Here is a 19,527-nt window from a genome sequence, read left to right on the forward strand (position 1 = left end):
GCTTGTAGAATGTGGGCTCCTCTTAGATACACCATGTACGGTGTTTTCAGAAACCATTGCAATCCGGCAGTAGTTATCTGGAAGTTGAGTTCAAAATTTGCCATGTGGTCCACTCTAGAAATAAAAAAGGTGGATGGAATAGTTAGTTAGTTGAAATAAAGTTCGTTCACTGATTCCCCCTACCGAAAGCAATGCAGTATCGTACTTTCTTTGTTAACAGTAACAGTGTATTTGAGGATATAAAAACTAACATCCAGCAAAACTAAAAACAATGGAGGTACGAACGGAAAATGACCACAGCAAAACTCAATCCGAAAGTGATTTACACACGCCAGCCCTAATTATGGAACAAGCCATCGTACCTTTCATAGTTTATCAGGCCATGTCTCGAATGTTTACTCTTTCCAAATGCCGATCTGGACATCTGCTAATATTGGATGTTAAGTGTGAAACTTTGCTTTTGAGCCAAGTGACGATGAACGCAGTTGACGTATTAATAACAACATACCCATTAAACCCTCGTCATAAAAATCACCGTGTGACGGACATACACAAACAACAGACTCATTTAAATAGCAAATGACGATGTTTAACTCTAGCGACAAACAGAATGTGATATTGCAGACATAATGAATTGACTTGACTTGCATTTCTGTGCAAAAGACATTTGAACAAAGCGTATGCTTTCATTACTCGCCATATCATGTTGTTGCGTTTCGTCGAGAAAGGCGTAGGGCACAGGACAGTTTAATTCGCGAATTAAAGGCAAAGTTCGTGTAGATGTCAAGATTGCTTTCTCTCAACCTCATTTCCCCCTGAATTGATCTATTCGCCTTGCCCAGCATTCACCTTGATAACCGACGAGCAATGTCCAAGGGACTTCCCATACGTCTCGCAATGAGGAAGGAATCTTTGCCCAGCCGCCGTACCCACTCACTCATCTAGGTGTACGATTGCTATTCAACAGGGATCTTTTTCTTAATATATTATCACCATGCCACCATCGGGTTTGCTGTGTATTCCATACCGCGCCTCACGCCCACGTTGCAGATATTTTAACGGAAGAGAATGCGGTGGTTTTATGAGGAATGAGTGTCCCGACTTTTTCGAATCGCTTCAGCATTTACAAACTGGTTGCCCATAGGTAATGCCACTCGAACAAGACTACTGTGCATTTCTTCATCACATTAATTAAATCATGTCGTTGTATTGATGCGTTTTACACCTGATGCATGCATTCTGTCTGGCCGCATTCCTAGCATTATGACATCCGGAGAGCTCCGGGCGAAGACCATTTTCACCTGAAGTTGCGTCGCCGTGACCCGCTAATCACTTTCACACATTCGATGTAAACTCAGCATGTCAATTTTACTTTCAGCAGTGATTGCCGACGAAGCGCCTGATGCCTGTCGCACAACAAAAAAACACACTCAATGCCCAATAAACGAGTCGTTAAGGCACTCTTGAATCTATCTGTACCTTTTTCAGTGGGACAAATTGTCTAATTGGCCTTGGTAATTGTCTAGCACTTAATACTGGTAATGCACTAATGCGTAAATGAAGTAGTGATGACAAACCAAACTTCGTACTGTGTGTTTGAGACCGTCTAGAATTAGTGGAAAAAAAGAAAGGGAGATTGAGATAGACATAGATAGATAGGTAGATAGGTTGATAGACGGATTGAGAGAAAGAGAGAGAGAGAGACAGACAGACAGACAGAGACAGACAAAGCTAAAAGTTGTTCAGAGTGAAAATGTTCATAATTATTTCGTTCCTCATTGATCATTATGATGTGATTTTGATGATTTTGTTGGAATGTTTTGTTTTTGCGGACATCGCGGCGTTGATAGTGATAGTCTCGCACGATTAAAAGACTACTTCCTACACGAGATGATAATATTGTCACTCGATGTAACAAGGTACGTAATAGGCAGATTACAAAACAATAAAAATAAAGGGTCATAGCCATTACCCCGAATTATATCACAGAGATCATTTCTTGTTGGCTTGACACACCTATCAGGGTATTCTATTGTTTTTCCTTTTTTTCTGCAGTAGTTGTTAGGGTCTGTCCATTGTCTACAGTCAATGCATTTCTCCGTAAAATGTTTTGGAATCGAAAGCAAGTCAAGTTCCAAATATACTCAAGTTGTTTTGAATTAGTCAAAGCAATTCGGTATGGCGGGTAGACATCGGTTCGAATCCCGCTCGGCGCGTGCATCATTTAACAAGACGTTTAGCCTGCGATGCGCGTCTTCACGACATGTAATAATAGGAGGCGGAAAAAAGCTGGCATTAAATCTAATGAGACGATCCTTCTGGAGCGATCCTTCTGGAGAACGGTTCTAAAACTATCATTACCGAGGGGATTTACTTTATTTCTTATCGATTCCGAAGGCGTCTTCCAGTCTGCGAATTGATCTGATTTTTTAGTTACATGCTAAATTATAAATCCGGAAATGACATATCATGTTTCCATCGGAACTCCATTCTTATTTTCGAGATCGCGAGGATGACTTCCAACGAAGGGCTGCCAACTTGGAAGTTTGAAAGATTAATGGAGAGTTATCACCCTAGGGTGTCTCCTGGCTCCTAAACATCATCCCCCACAAGGAGGACTATAGCTGTCACTACACTTTGTTACATCATTGACACTGATTCAGCACCGTATACTGTAGAGCAGATGCCTCGGAGAAACAACAATGATACCACATTAGCATTTCAATGCTACAGCTCGAGCAGGAACCGAATATATCAACATGAGAAGGCGGGGCAGAGCTTTGCTTTATACTTTACCTTCGTGAATATCATCCTCAGACTGTTGCAAGATAAGTCCTCCCGCTCACCCTTTTCCCCTATCTCTCTGTCTGTCTGTCTGAATATTATTCTAACTCTCCATCTATCTATTTATCTATCTATCCTTCTATCTATCACTCCATCAATCTATCTCTCTTTCCATCATTTTGAAATCTTCAGATGGGTCCTTCACGTTCTTAGCGTGGAGCACCGTGCAGTTTTACAATGAAGATTATGGTTGTTCCATAATAAGATCGCATCACTGTGATAGATTTTATTGGCACTAAGTTGAATGTTGAATTTTGTCAAGGCCCAGAACAGTTTGATATTAATCTGAAAAGGAGGAGTGGAATTTCATAGGCATAACGGTGAAAATCTGATCAAACTTGTTTGCAGATTATGGATGAAATTATGAAATTGTGAAGTTTCGCATTTTTTTTTTTTTTTTGCAAAACAGTTCTCGTACACTTTATGAGTGAGCTGATGGTGTCTCCACCTCGCAATCTTCCATTGATAGTGCACAGAAGACTTACAAAAGTTCACATTTTCAGCTGTGAAATTGAAAAACAAAGCTTTATATTCCTAGCTGAAAAACCTAATGATGATGATCAGTCATATGTTATTACGATTTAGAAAAAAAAAACACCCTAGAATTTTCAAGATTTTGTGACAAACTATACGGCTAGTCGTGAGGCGATGTCATCATTAACTCATTCATTTACATAGTTATTCAGATTGACTGTTCGAGAAGTGCAAAAGTTAGCGAAACTTCCCAGTTTTATAACTTCTTCAATTTTCTCCAATACTGATCAAGTTTTATTGTTTTTGAGTGTAAAATTTTATTCTTTCTTATCAGATTAACTTTTAACTGGTCTGGAGTTGCCTTTAACTCGTTGAGGACAGTCTGAATTTGCTACAACACACATTTCCCATAGACACTTGCCCGAGTATACCTTACCCAGGACTCATCCTCAACGGGTTGAGCATAATTATCTAACAATGTCTAGTGTGCCTCTTCGCAGCAATGTAGATGAAGGTTAGAAATATTCTGACGGTGTACTAGTATAATGTCGCAAAGTATAGGGGAGCGTTTGAGTTGAATCATGCTCATAAACGCATAAGCTACAAACGCGACCAAACGGAGAAACTCTTATAACTACTTGTATTTTATCCATGTATGTCACAGATAATGGCAGGAGTAACTTCATGTTGAGGACATGTATGATCACTAGTGTAAACTTTCGCAAAGCGGAACAATTTTCTGTCATCTTTTTTATAATTATGTCAGGATTGAAGTAATGCTTTGGCTCGTATGCGTAAAATGAAGCTGTCAAAGCAACGACAAATAGTTGATAATTACGTTTAGAATTCATTTATATTGTTTATTTCAAACGGATGTTGTGAAGACCTGCTGACTTTGCAGCAATTTATGATGGGTGTTAGTGTCAGGGAATCATTTCAAGGTACAGCACGTTACTTTTTTTAAAGTTAGTAGCACGTTTTATTTATTCATTCAGTATATACTTACATGACCAGTATTTTTTTCCTAATAAACTAAATGTCATGAACCTTTAACAGCTTAGTCACCGTGGAAATTCTGCGTGAGAATGATTGCCGCCGGTAAGATACAGACTTATCCCGATTTACAACATACGAGGGTGAAAGACAAAAACCAGCGACAGAAACAAAAACAGAACAGCTATGCGGGTCACGGCCGCATTTCTTGACACTGTTTCAATGGGCTGTAATCTAATACAATAATGACTGCGTTCCGCGTCAACTGATTTGCTTGTGAAATCAAAGTTCCAAGTCCGCACTCTAATGCATGATGCATGATGAAACTGCTATTCATGATTGCTTTTTGCAATACCGCGGCAGCTAAAGAATTGAAATACCAATGAAAGGAACAGCAATGAAACTGCTGCGGCAAACGTCACTAGCACAAACAAGAGTGTATTGATCGAAATTACAATATTTTGTTTTCCGCTTCCCAAAACTGGGAAGGAAGACACACGCAGACACACGCACACAAACACACACACAAACACACACACACACACACACACACACAAACAGACACAAGAACACGCAGACACATGAACACACAGACACGCACACATACACAGAAAAACTGAATAAACCTACTCTACACTACACACGTATATCTCAACTTGTGATATATCTCTTTCACATTATTTTCCTCTTTCAATTTTCCTCAAGAGCAGATGGAAGAGATAAGTAGAGATAGAGAAAAAGAGAGGGGAGAGGGGAAGAAGAGAGTTTAGGGAGACAGGAAAGTGATGAGAGGGAGGGGGAAAGACGGAGGGAGGGGAGGGGGAGGGGAGGAAGTTAGAGAGGGAGAGAAAGGGAAACATGAGGCGAGAGAAGGTAGGACTGGAGACTTGTCTGATTTACAGGTGTCTGTACTTTAAACCACCCCGAAATCTTAGTCTCTATAAATGTTTTTCGGATGATTCTTCAAATATTTTCCCAGCGTTCCCATGGGAACGGACGAACCCGTCGAACAAGCACCCTGGCATTAAAGAGGAGGGAGAAAGGAAAAAAAAAAATCGCGCTTTCGCGAAGAACTCGGACACTTTTGTGTGTCACGTCCACTTCGCCATGTCCCGTACATACTCCTTGGCGCAACGTGGGTCCTATGTGGTGTAAGTCAATTTCAGCAGAAGGAATACTTTGCGCTTTACGGAAGACATGTTGAGTAAACGAAACAAGTTTGGTTTCATGGGAGTCTTTATATGCTTTCCCTTTCTCGGTTTCACCGCTCAGCTTTTGGCCGTAAAACGTGGAAATGGAATGAAGTGGCTGATGAATACAAAATGCAAGAAGAGAGGCAATGGAAACTTTTACTATTATATCTTATATGTCTGACTGAAGTCTCTTTGCTATAAAAGAAAATAAAACGCGCTGAAATGCGAACTCTGCGCGAAATGAAACCCGATCGATGTTAGAAAAGGTACGTTTTCGTGGTTGTGGATATTGTGAGGGGTTCTGTGTATATAGCTGAATAAAACATGTCAAACACAATACGATGTTCATTCCTCAGGGATTTTCTCGTTGCATTCGTGCTATTACTTTATACACGGTACAATGGTATTTCGATTTCTTCAAAGTGCACCTCAAAGGGGAAAAATTCAAAAGTGGTATCTATGTTACTTAATTTCTTGTTTGTAGTTAATGTGTGAGACTCTGTCACCTTCAAAATGAGAAAGAAATCTAAGATATTGCTGCTTAAGTGGTGGCAACTCTAACAAGATCAATATTTTGGGAATCCAGATAATATAGATTTATTAGCAGCAACTATCATTATGTGATACATTAACGGCATGTAGAGGAGATCATACATTTTCCTTTCTCCTTGGATTCATATTGAGGAATTTGACTAGGATTTCCTTGATTTCCTAGCTTTTCTTTTTTTTTTTCACCAGGATAACGACGGTCGCATCGTGTATGATGGATCTTCTACACTACCCGATGGACGAACAGAACTGTACATTAGAAATTGAAAGTTGTAAGTAAACTATTGCTGTGATTGTGCGTGCGAGCAGGCATGCATACGCGCTCTTGTGCGTGTGTGGTGAGCGAGTGGGTCTATATCGTCACTTGTTTGTAATATGTACATTGTATTTGTGTTTACGTGTATTATGTTTGTATGTGTTCCGTTATTATAAAGATGAAACCAAATGAAAGGGCTAATTCTTTGTGTTGAGCAATTATATTTGTGCATTTTTAAACAACATTAAAATAAATACAGAATTCATTGTTATAAATGAAACTAGAATTAGCAGTAATTATCTGAACTTACGATTCGTTAATACTGACACAGTATTGTGACAAGTTCATTACACCTTAAACACCAGAATGACACCCTCCCCCCCCCCCCCCAAAAAAAAAAAAAAAAGATCAGATGACCATTATCATCAGCATCACGTTCTTTTCAATTCAATTCAATTCAATCATAGTTTATTTCCAATCAACGAAAATCAAAACATAATACATAATACAAAGTATACATGTCATGAAATGATATTGTCCAAACGTTTATACAAAAGATTCATGTAGTATACGAAATAAATTATATACAACAACATATGTACAATAATTACGAGGAACAATGCATGTATACTTCGTGAGCGTTCGGAAAATAACTTCAATTATGGAAAATAGCAATCTTACTATATCCTATGGGGCTAGATTAGTTAGAACTGCACACTATCAGGAAAGAAATTTGCAAAACTTTGGTCATTAGAGAGAAAAACGGGAACTTTAATTTTCTACAATGTTTTGCCGATTTAAGGAGCAGCTATAGATCTAGCAATCAAGACAAGAGATCGCTCAAAGGATGAAGCAAAAATAGTCATTCCTCATGAAAGACTAGCAATGACAAGTAAAAACCATCCCAAAGAGATACAGCATCGAATCGACGAAGTGTGGTCTGGGGGATTCGATGGGTTAGATGAAATCCGGACATAACTACGTCATCGCATTTTGATATCACCATCAATATCGATATCCCAAGACAGTTTGGATCTGGTACCTCCTACTTAGTCAAATTGGTCATGCATGCTACCACCCTGACAACATCCAGTTGTTCAGTGAAGCAGCTCTCCCCACTATTACAACTTTACACCCATGGCAGTCTTCGACTGGATCTCTTATTCTTTAAATGGGAGGAGGCGCTATGGCAGAGTGGATAAGACTCCCGACTCCCAAACGAAGCACTCGAGTTCGATTCACACCCAGTGCTTACGTCCTTGGACAAGATGTTTTTACCTACAATGTCCCTCTCAACCCAGGTGTATAAATGGGTACATATAGCTGGCAACGCTATTAGGGTAATAATAATAGCAGGGCCCTCTGGTAGAGCAGTGGCAACACTGAAGAAGCTACCCTGGATAAAGAAGACTTATAAAGCTGCATCCAGATTTCACTCGCACAGGGCACACTGTTTTATTGTGAATAGAGATCATCACCGTACACCTTCCCACGTCACATGTGCAGTTCATCCCAGTGTGGCTTCTTGAAGCTGCATGAGGGATTTACCTCATCAAGTATCACCATTGATATTTCTAGCGGATGTTACAGAAATAGTAGATGAGATCTCACATGTCTCGTTTTCTCTGTGTTAGATCATCAATGTCTCCCTCCGTTGCCAATCCTTCATCTCACTTCGAATTTCTCCTCGTCTTTAATCTTTTCCTCCTCCTCATCCGCCACCCTCTTATCTTGGAAACTTCCTCCAACGTGGTCAGCCCATTGAGAATAATCATTCCCGCTCGTATAGAAAACGTTCGCCCGCGAGCCTTTGAAATGTGTTTGACTTGTATACATCCGACGTCAACAATCGACGTGCCGCCATAACAAATACTACTTTCACATTAGGGCTCTCCGGCAAAGCGGCTAGCGGGCTGGATGGACTTTTCTCTATCCATCCGTTGATTTCGCGGTTTATGCTATATTCTACGCGCATTCCTCCGCGCTGGTATTATAACGGGATGCCAGTCGCGTTGCAGTGTATCTTATCAAGATGTTAACCTTTGACAATGACCCCGCGCTGTACGCCATTGGGTTGGCGAGAAGAAATATTAAGGGACGGGCACTACTCTTTGCAGGAATATAATTAGTCTCTCTCTAAAAAAACAAAACAAAACAAAAACAAGAAGAAAGGGGGCGTGGTATAACCTTTTCAACAATATCATCAGTGCAATATGAACTTTTCGCACTTACGTGCTTACGATGGAAAGAAAGACAATGACTATCAATCATGTTCTCTCGTTCCTTTTCTGTCTCCCTCTCTTTCTATCTTTTTATTCTCTACTCCAGTGTTTGTGGCTTGTTTCACGCTGTTTCACTTCTTTTTCTACTTTATGCACGTTACCGTTTACATCTTATTTTACGAATCACTTTGATTCATAACACTGTTTTGAATCTAAATCATTCAATAATGAATCTATCTTGGAGTTTTTTTTTTTTTAAGTTGTTTCGCGACAGGTTGGAGAAATAACATCAGTGAACGGTAGCATGTCAATCTTCTTGAGGCTTATGAAAGTGGTAAATTCTTTAGCCCTATTTGTACAGTCAAGCTGCAGTGAGAAATAAATCATTCAAAATCTGAGGAGACATTCCCAGTTCCAACCATGTATGTTCGCGAGCTGCCTTTCCGTGCAACCTTCACCCATCTCCGTTCATCTACATCAATTTCATTCAATCTGTACTTGAGTAAATACATACATAAAATCCCTGGTTCCTTTAATCTGTCATCTTCGTTTTCCTTCCAATCTTTCTTTCTCTCCATCTACATTTCCTCTCTCCCTCTTCCCATGTCCGTCAATTCATTTCCAGAATTTTTTCTTCTCTTTCCATGTTCCCTCCCTCCCTCCAATCCTACCTCCTGCCTCCTGCCCTCCCCGTGATGTGTGGATATCACAGCGATCCAGGGGAGATTGCATGGGACCGAGTGTCAGCGCTGGACCGTTAATATGCAACTTTTCAGCCAATGTTTGCCGACACAACACGTATCATGGCCTCCTTTGGTGAGAGAGTCGTGGGGGTGCAGAAGCTTGATTAGTCCCAAATACACGTTCGGAAAACACAGTCCACGTCGCAGTCATGGGCTTGTCATTACAAAGGAGTCGTTTGCCATAGAGGTATTGCAAAAGGGAAGGGGGGGGGGTTGAGAGGGGAAAAAAGCGATTTCACCGTGTGCTTCTGAAAGTAAACGTCTCGTGTTTTCTTTCTCGAGGCCACAGGACTAATGATATTATGTACATTCAACCCTGGACTGGGGTTTGCAGAAGTGGAGATGAAATATGAAATTGATCAAAATCACTCGATAAAGCTCGAGCGGCTTACAATGCGTACAAACCCACGCTTTCCATCAAGGGGACAGAACGAGTCTTTCATCCGGAATCTTTTCTTTGTTTAGCAACTTTAGACATATTTGGTTTTAAAGCAATGTCACTATAGTGTCGGCCATAACTGAGAGGCTTCCAAAATGGTAAGAAAAGATGATTCAGTCAGGCACATTGCTACGTCAATGCATAAATCAACTATTTTTAGATATACTGAAGAACCCCACCCCCTTCCTGAGTTATTGCTGAATAAAGCCCAACAGGTCTATAAGCCATCAACGTGAATATTGCCTCTTTATTGCAACTTCACTTGAAAACGGAATTAATTATTCAGACGTCATGGACGTGGAGGGTCATGTGACACCTGTAAGTGATATTTAACTTCTATTTAACTTTAAAGTAAAGTTATTTGGGTGCGATACGTTGAAGCCCCCAGCAAAGCAGTACATGCGCTAACGCACGCACGCACGCACATACACACACATACACACACACACACACGCACATTGATGCTCATATCATAATTATACACACTATGGTGGATCGTTTGAAATGTCTTATTATAAAATACCGGAGATTTGAAAATCACACATCAATGAGATTGCAAATAGTTGATTGAAATAGTTTTCATCAACTACATCCACCTGTCCTACCAATCCCCCCACCCCCTTCCTTGCACCATGTATAACTAATGAACCAGGGTCATTGACAGATCGGTTTTAATTTCTGCACCACCTGGTCCGCAGTTCGTGATAGAGAGCCATCCCGGACTCCTCTTCTTATCTCTCCTGGTGTAAGCTTGCACCTGCTGAGCCGTGTGCAAGTCTCGATGTCTCACTCTTGACTCGTGTCTTGGGACATAATACCAAGGTCGCTCTACTGGGCTTTAATAAAGCGGCACCTGTTAAACAAGACAAAATATACGTACACCATAACCCGTGGCAATTGCTCACAGGTGAATTTCCAGTAATACTCAATTGTTTCTGCCCGGTAACTAAAGCTGACTGGATGCATCAGTAGACTGGCCCAATTTGAGATGTTGCTTCAAGATATTATCAACATGCGATGCAGAGTCGACGCGAGCTCTCGATATTGGTGGATATGCGCCGTTGCCCAGCAACGAGCGGAAGTCGGTCTACCGCGAAGTTGTGGCTTAGAACCACCGTGAGTTGCGGTTCGACGTGTGATCCGTGCTGCGTAAGGTGCCAATCACCTGACACTCTTGAATAATGTGCGCAAATGGCCCAGCCAGACAAATAGTGTAATACCCTGGATTATTGATGGTCGATGGATCCTCATCTATTGTCCCCAATAATATTCATCGACAATGACAGTTCATCAACTGCACGTCACATGTAAAGCTAATTCCAACACGACGTTCGGAAAAGCAACAACAACTAATATATGAGTGATAAAACACTCAACACATTCATTAAAACAACGTCAAAATTCATTTTCCCATGACTTATTGCTCTCGCCTACTTGCCAGAGTCTATCCACCTGGTTACACCTATGGCTGTACTCTTCAGCAGACTCCCTATTCAGTCAGTTGCAATTTTAAGTGAATCACATTAATTTGTCAACAGTATTACATCTTCTTTATAATCAATTATATAGGATGTGAAAATTCATTACGTTTACGAACTGGTCGCTGGAAGGGAAACCATACTCCCCCCCCCCCTCCCACACACACAGCACGTATTATGAGATAGAACAGTACACACACACACACACACACACACACACACACACACACACACACACATACACACACACAAACAAACAAACATAACACAACCACATACACCGATTTCCGTTTTCACCAAAAGATGGCGTCATCAACCACGTATACTAAAAGTTAGTTTTGGCATATGTTGGTCAAAGAAGAATTATTCATTTTTGTATCACATCCGACTGACTCTGTATCTATCTTTCTCTCTCTCTCTGTTTGTATGTGTGTGTGTGTGTGTGTGTGTGTGTGTGTGTGTGTGTGTGTGTGTGTGTGTGTGTGTCCTTTCCCCTCCCTTTGAAGAAAAACAAGACTACGCCAACAAATCCAAAACTTTGAAGGTACTGGTCTTTGCCATAAGGTATTTTCAAACCAGATATTATTTTATGGCAAAAGTATAATTAATTTAGCATAAGTTAAATCAAAGCTACTCTTTCATTTTCATTTTTATTTTGTTCTTCTCTGTACTGCACAAGAATGTTCATTCCTCCTTCGTATATTTCTATAGAATGACTTTCTCTCTCTGTTTGATGTGCCTTTTTATGATCTATCCCCCTCGTATGCATACCTTTTATCAGACTTGTCTGTGCTGAATTTAATAACCATGAAATGGGTTATAGATTTATGAAATGGAACGTCTCTGTTTTAGACAAATAGAGTGATTTGACATGAAGAGAAAAGAAAATCGGATGAATGTATGTCGAACGCACAACCAAACTGTCTCTCGATCGTTTTAGGGACACACGATCCATATGTAAAATATCCTTCTTTATTTGCATTGCAAATTTGTTGTGTGCTATCGACGCAACTCTGAAAGAGCAGTGCTACCACTAAAACGCTACATTTACACTTGACTTGAAACGTGTCATTTAGTCTTCTTAAATTGAGGGGGAAAAAAGAAACTTCTTTTACATGCCACACTGAAATCATAACTGGAGTTTGATCATCCGACAGTCTTTCTTCGGCAAATTTTTTCAAATACAGTAAAGTTGATTTCCATGGTCAACTTCCTACAATTTAACTGGCTAATATCAAAGACCCGAGCACTTTGATTTTGAACTGATATCCACTATCATTCATGTCTCATTGTTAAATATAAATATTGTGTTTCATTTCACCAGATGGTTACACGACGACAGATGTGAATTTCGTATGGCAATATGGCGACGATTCCCTGGAGGGTGTAGAGAACATCGAAATGGCACAGTTCACCCTGGTCGACTACAAACTCGTCGTAAAAATGCAAAATTTTTCAACAGGTATGGTCAAGAATTCACAAGCGTAATTTCAATTCATTACATGGTTTAATTTAGTCCGTGCATTTTTTTTTTTGGCGTGCGCGCTAAGTCTATTGACTAGATTTAAACTCCTTTTAAAGGGAAGATAAACCCCAAGAACAATGTGGATTGAGTGAAAGCAGCAACATTAGTAGAACACATCAGTGAAAGTTTGAAGAAAATCGGACAATCGATGCAAAAGTTATGAATTTTTAAAGTTTTGATGTTGGAACCGCTGGATGAGGAGACTACTAGAGGTTATGACGTATGAGTGGACTACAATATCAAGAAAATATAAAGAAAATACTTTAAAAAAATCAATTTTTCATGAAAATTACAAATTCCATCAACTTGAAATTGACATATGTTAAGGGAAGCAGATATTCCCCCTGCTTTCTGAAAGCGGTTGGTCCACTGCTCTTTCATAATTCTAGAAAAGTGAATTTTTGTAGAATATCCTTTATATTTTCTTTGTATTGTTGTCCACTCATACGTCATATCCTCTAGTAGTCTCCTCATCCAGCGGTTCCAACACCAAAACTTTAAAAATTCATAACTTTTGCATCGATTGTCCGATTTTTCTCAAACTTTCACTGATGTGTTCTACTAATGTTGCTGCTTTCACTCAATCCACATTGCTCTTTGGGTTTACCTTTCCTTTAAGAATTCCAGCCACTGTTTTGTCACAAGGCCACAAGTTTAACTAAAAGGAACATAATAAAATAATGTTTTTACAAGAAATCGGTCAGAGATATCTATTTACGAAATTCTGCAACTTTTACGTCCAATAACAATAATGTCGAAACAAATTTATTATGTAAAGAAATTCCCATTTCCAATCATAATGAATATGTCTTCTCGACGAAGGTTGGTGGACAACGATTCCAGACGGGTCATGACAGATTCTCGTCACGCAAAACATGGGAGGAATCGAATTTACTCAGTCTGCTTTGCCTTTAACTGTTTGATTAGTTTGTGTAGTACTTATCATGCTTATACCGAATGACGGTTTAGTTTATCGTATATCACCATAAAGTATGAAGACCAACCTATGTTTTAGTCGTTGACACTGTAATTGCGTAATGCCACTCTGTTTTGAAGTGTCGTACATGTATCATATAGTTGTAGTCCTGGTCATGTACACATGGTAGCACCCTTTGCGTTTCCTCTGTAGATGAAATTCCTTTACCTTCCCCAAATGTATGCATGGCCAAGATATTTTTTTTTTTTCTGTAGCCTTTTGCTCCCTTGGTGATACTCTGATTGCGAAGGAAACCACGTCTCTGACAGACCGTCTGAGTCGACGAAGTTGTCAAGACTATTTACCCGCCATGTCGTATTTCAATTTCGTTAAGTGGTGAGGCGAAGGCGGCCGTTGGAGTTCACCTGTGAGGGCGCATGACGCCTTGCTCCTCCGGTCAATGGGCGTCATGGTGACGTCATTCTTAGGCTGAGAAAAGCACAGACGTTGAGGAGAGATGGGTGGATTTGATATGGCTTGGACGGTAGGGGTCCAAGTCCAAGCCACATTCGATGGGGGCAGTGTACCTCAAACGGTAGAAATAACCAATCAATGTGGGATCAGTATCCCTGTTTGTTGACTCTATTCAATGAGATATTGCGGCTCTAAACGGCAAGTTTATTAGATTGCTCAAACAGGCGTAGTATGTCGTGCAGCATGGCTCAATGCCTAAACCCTTCTCCATAACATGCTGTCACTGACTGTCTACGGATCATAAGCTAATCAGTTGTGTCTGGGAAGACGGCGTTTCTCGCGTATCCTTGATGATTAATAGCTGCAAGTGCAGGCGAGTCCTTTGAGGATGCATGTTTGACAAGAAGATTCGTATCTTTGAACTTTAATGGGTTGCAAAGTTGGAGAAGCCACGCCCCAAACTAGGGACCAAGTACAGCACTCGACGATGAGGGAGACAGACTGGGCTCCTGTTACATCTCTCTGCTTTTAAACTCTGAGGTCCGAATTCACGAAGGTGGTACAAATGAAACCATGGTTTCAACCATGGACAAAAACCATGGAGCGCCAGGTGTCGCATGGAATATTTCGTTACGAAATTAGCCATTTCGTCGATGAAATGATCATTTGGTAACAAAGTAACAACATTTTGTAACTAAATGAACATTTCGTCCACGAAGTGATAATTTCGTTAACGAAACGGTCATTTTGTCAACGAAATGATCAATTTCGTAGCGAAATATTCCGTGCGACACTTGGCGTTCCATGGTTTTTGTCCACGGTTTAAACCAAGGTTTCATTTGTACCACCTTCGTGAATTCGAGCCTGACAGTTTAGTGACTGCCACTGACGAACACTTCTAGGAGAAGCCAAGGCATGAGAAAAAAAAGGGGGTGGAAATAAGATATCACTCTCATTTGAATAACTTTGCATCTTTTTTCAAGTCTTAACGTTGCCCTTCATTTTCGAGTGAAATATTAGCTGCTGGGTCTACTGCCGAGTTTTCTTCCATATCAACTTGTTTCTTTGAAGACGCTTCATAAGTGCTGGCTAATCACATTGGGGTTTTTTTTTCGCCCTCTCGATCTGGCCTCTGGATAGACACCAATGATTTAAACCAGCTTTACGGTTGCTTTAGTCCAGTCTCCGCCATACATCGGCTTGACCCCCTCGAAGCGAAACACAATCTTGAAGATGTAGTAAGGAGTTTTAACCCTAAGCCCCTGGACATAGCTTTGTCGAGTCGTCCATCCCCGGGGGATTGGACGGATTCGATCGTGGAGTAGAATGACGAAATCTCTTCAATACCCTTTACATTTTGTTTTCATGCCCCTTCGGGATTCATCCTTTGGACTTCCGCTACACCCACACGGTTTTCTTTTTTTCTGATACCATCATGTGTTTTGTTTATTTTTTTTTTCAAAAGCGCGAACGACCTTTTGACTTTGGGTGACGATTTACCTATATAATTCAGAACTATATGAAAAGAATTTGTTTTTGTTCTCTCTATATCTTTTTACTGGTCACTTCTCAGATAAATGTCCATCTCTATCTCTCTCTCTCTCTCTCTCTCTCTTTCTCTCTCCTTCTAACACACATACACGCACGCAAACGCACACACACATACACACATACACTTACACACACGCACACATACACACGCTGCATGCATCGACGCTTTCTCTTAAAAATTAAACATACGGTGGAGACAAGTTAGTGAAATGAACAATTTCTACCATTTCTATTGTCAGTGGATTAAGAACACACTCTTATGTTGTTTTCACACACAGAGACTGGCACACACACACACACACACACACGTACACACCATATGTGACTGTGCATCACAAAACAAACAAAAAGTCACAACCCTGTATTTTACGTGAGGACTCAAAAAAGGTGAAATGGGTAAACCGAATCTGAAAGAGCCATCTTTCTTCTACATTGTACCTTAGTTTGGGAACATAAGATGAATGGGAAAGTGTGTTTCCAGGAGTTTTTCTACAACCTTTTTTTGAGGGTAGAGTGGAATGATCAGGCATGTCTTTGAGGCCCCTTTTCATTTCTTGAAATCCTTTGCACACTCTTCACTTTCAAGTCTAATAACTTTTGAATGAATAATGCTACTGCTTTGAAAGTTCGGATTAATCATGGACAGAATGTGGTAAAAAAAAAGCATTATCAATTTCAGCTTAATCTGATAATTTTTTCATTGTTGCTGCTCCGGTGGCTTACATCCTGTGTTTTGTCCCTGTCATCACACAGCTGGCACGGCTTGGTAAAGATTGAACGCTTGAATAGACCCTGTACTTCAGAGCCTCTTTTCTCAATTCACACTTTTTCAGAGTGTGTGCTTTCTTCCCAGTACTTAGATAGGTTAGGGGAGTCCATTTGAGTGAGTTATACATCATTTTAAAGTTTAGAGTCTGCTCTTTTAGAATCTGCCCTTAACGAAAAATCCATGTCTGGCGACTTTTTGTTGGTTTTGTGATGCAGGGTCACATATACTACTCTGATAGTATACTAAACTACATTTCAAAAATGCATCATTTAATTTGATCAAAGATAAACACTATCACTCGTGGAATCTATTCATCTGAGGCAAAAATATTTGGAATTGATATAATCTAAGTTTTACCAGCACAATGTTGGACGTTACGCAGCTGTTTTTATTATTCTGTAGACTACAGAAGGTCGCGAGGCGGGGATGGGGGAGCTAGAGACAGCGCCCCCCCCCCCCACCACCCACTCTTTTGGTCCGTAGGGACAAAAATCAGGAAAAAAAGAGAAAATCACAACACCTATAGTTTCCGAGGGTTACGTTCGTAGATTTTTACCGTCTTAGCCGGGTGTGAGGGGGATTACTGTTGACCCGCAAACCCCCCGTAAAAAAATAAATAAATAAAAACAAAATCCCTTTCAGGAATATCTTTTACAGCTGCTATTATTTCTGCTACTACTGCTGCTGCTGCTACTACTACTACTACTACTACTACTACTACTACTACTACTACTACTACTACTACTACTATTACTACAACAACTACTACTACTACTCTATTACTACAACTACTACTACTACTACTACTACTACTACTACTACTACTACTACTACTACTACTACTACTACTACTACTACTACTACTACTACTACACTGTACTACTACTACTACTACTACTACTACTACTACTACTACTACTACTACTACTACTACTACTACTACTACTACTACTACTACTACATTTACTGCTGCTGCTACTACTATTACCTGTCATGAATATGCATTACTTGTGCAAAGAGGGTTTGTCCTGTCCGGCCCAAGTTGTAGAAGAGGACGGATTGAGACTGGGGACGCTGGCGCTCGAGGCGAGAGGAGAAATTAAGTTTTGTTGTTACTTAAAAAACTTTGAAACTTACTTTGAAACACAACATACGCAATACTCTCATGTAGCTACGCTATTTATAGCTTTGAATACAGACACAGTGTAAGAGGTTCTCCGCTCTCGAGCAAAGTACTCGTATGTGGAAGTGATGTTTTCTCATTCAACTCACGACAATTCGCTAAAAAGAATGTCACCTGTCCAATATTTCGAAGACTCTGGTGTCTATTGCGTTGCATTCCAGAAATCATGCATTGATACTACAACGATCATCTATTCTGACAAGTGTAGTAGACAAAATAATTAAAAAAGAAAACATGTGACAATGTTTGCTTGGTTTCATTCACGCTCCATTTTCTTCCACAAAACTTCATAGAAACATAATTTCCGAAAGGAAGAAAAATAGAAACCATATTGTAATTTGAATACACTAGCACGCTGAGAGTCTTTTGGGCAGTAATGCAATCGGCTTTCGCAAATACTACGTTTTGGACTTATTTTTTATTTGATTTCGTTGTTTTCCTTTTTCGGGAGGAGGAACATTTGAGGAGGAACATGAAATGTTCCTATGACAGATGCATTCGTGTTTGTAAGACGTAGTCGTGTCTCTGATTGTCTAGCGCTTCCCGCATCTCAAATGTCATCTCAACTGCAACTAATACAGAAATATGTATGTCTTTACCTGAAAAGTTACTTGACAGGGATGAGTGCTTTCACGCTGTTTGCACTTACAAACCACGGATACATCTCACACACACACACACACACACAACATCACATCACACACACGCACTCAAACACAGACACAATACATTTGCACACAGACAAACGTCAGCGCGCTTTCAGGCGCCAAAGTCTACCCAAGTGAAGTATAATCTAAATGGTAGTAGACAAGTTGTTAGATGGAGAAACACCTTGGCGTGTTTCGAGCAAACTAATAATCCTGACGTTGTGTGAGTGTCGACGCGAACCAACCGGTAAAATTGAGTTTGCGTTGTATTCACCGTTTTCCAATCTCTTCTTTGCTTTCTCTTTCTATCTTTCTATCTCACCCTCTCTCTTTGTATTTTATCTCCTTTCTCTCTCTCTCTCTCCTTCTCTCTCGTTCTTTCCCTCTCCCTCATCATGAATCGTTCCGTTTTGTCTGTGTGCCCAGTACTTCTGACCATTTTTTTTTTTGGTGGAGGGGGGGGGGCAGTAAGTTGTCTTTACTCTCGAACTGACTGAGACAATCAGTTTGACTATAAAGTGTAATTGAACGATGTTGTGTGTCTGACGGACGGTCCGGTTCGCATAGACCCGAATGGGAGTAATAACGAGATTATTTTCATTATTTTAATATCTCACTGATCGTCATAATTGTTTGCAGTTTGACTGTCAGTGATCACATTTTATTTTCGTCCATGCCTGATTATGATCAGTGCGTTGTTATAGTGATAGTACTTTCGGATAGGCGCCACTTGCCAGTGCGGTACCTGCAAGATAAATAGGCACGCAGATAGGCTTAAAAATGCGGTATTGACAATTTAGTGTTCTTGGTTCACTTGTTTGGCTGTTGCGCTACCTTTGCTCCTGAATCCCAAGGACAAGTCGGGCAGAAGAACCTCTCATCCTTGACAGCAGAGTGATATATCCATAAATGCATAATTGAATAGATATGGGTATGAATAAAGATTTTCTTTGTAAACACCCACCACGGACCACCTCCACGACCACACAGCGACAGACGTCCTCCTAACTTCGGAGCGATGAGGGTAACACCACGGAGATGCATGGTAACACGGTGCCGTCGCCTCTCGTGGTCACCTTTGATGTCATTTTCAGCTCCACCACAATCAATCTCCTGGATCATTTTCTTCTTGAAAGTTTAATCTCGAGAGAAATAAGGATTGAACAAAAGAAACAGGGAAGAAATGGAGAAAGGGGAGAGAGGGAGAAGGCGAGAGGGAGAGAAGAAACCCATTGAACCGTTTCTTCTCAATCCACAAGGGACCTCCCGCT

General features: G+C 40.4%; 1 protein-coding gene across 1 annotated transcript in view; it reads left to right on the forward strand.

Moving 5' to 3' along the window:
* LOC140234635 (gamma-aminobutyric acid receptor subunit beta-3-like) overlaps positions 1 to 19,527 on the forward strand; it is a 76,309-nt gene that overhangs the window by 48,450 nt on the left and 8,332 nt on the right. The window contains exons 5-6 of the mRNA XM_072314663.1: positions 6,243 to 6,325; positions 12,516 to 12,653. Coding sequence (XP_072170764.1) covers positions 6,243 to 6,325; positions 12,516 to 12,653 — 221 coding nt within the window. The remainder of the gene's footprint in view (positions 1 to 6,242; positions 6,326 to 12,515; positions 12,654 to 19,527) is intronic.

This window comes from Diadema setosum, chromosome 11 (assembly GCF_964275005.1).
Source record: "Diadema setosum chromosome 11, eeDiaSeto1, whole genome shotgun sequence".
NCBI classification, from domain to species: Eukaryota; Metazoa; Echinodermata; class Echinoidea; order Diadematoida; family Diadematidae; genus Diadema; species Diadema setosum.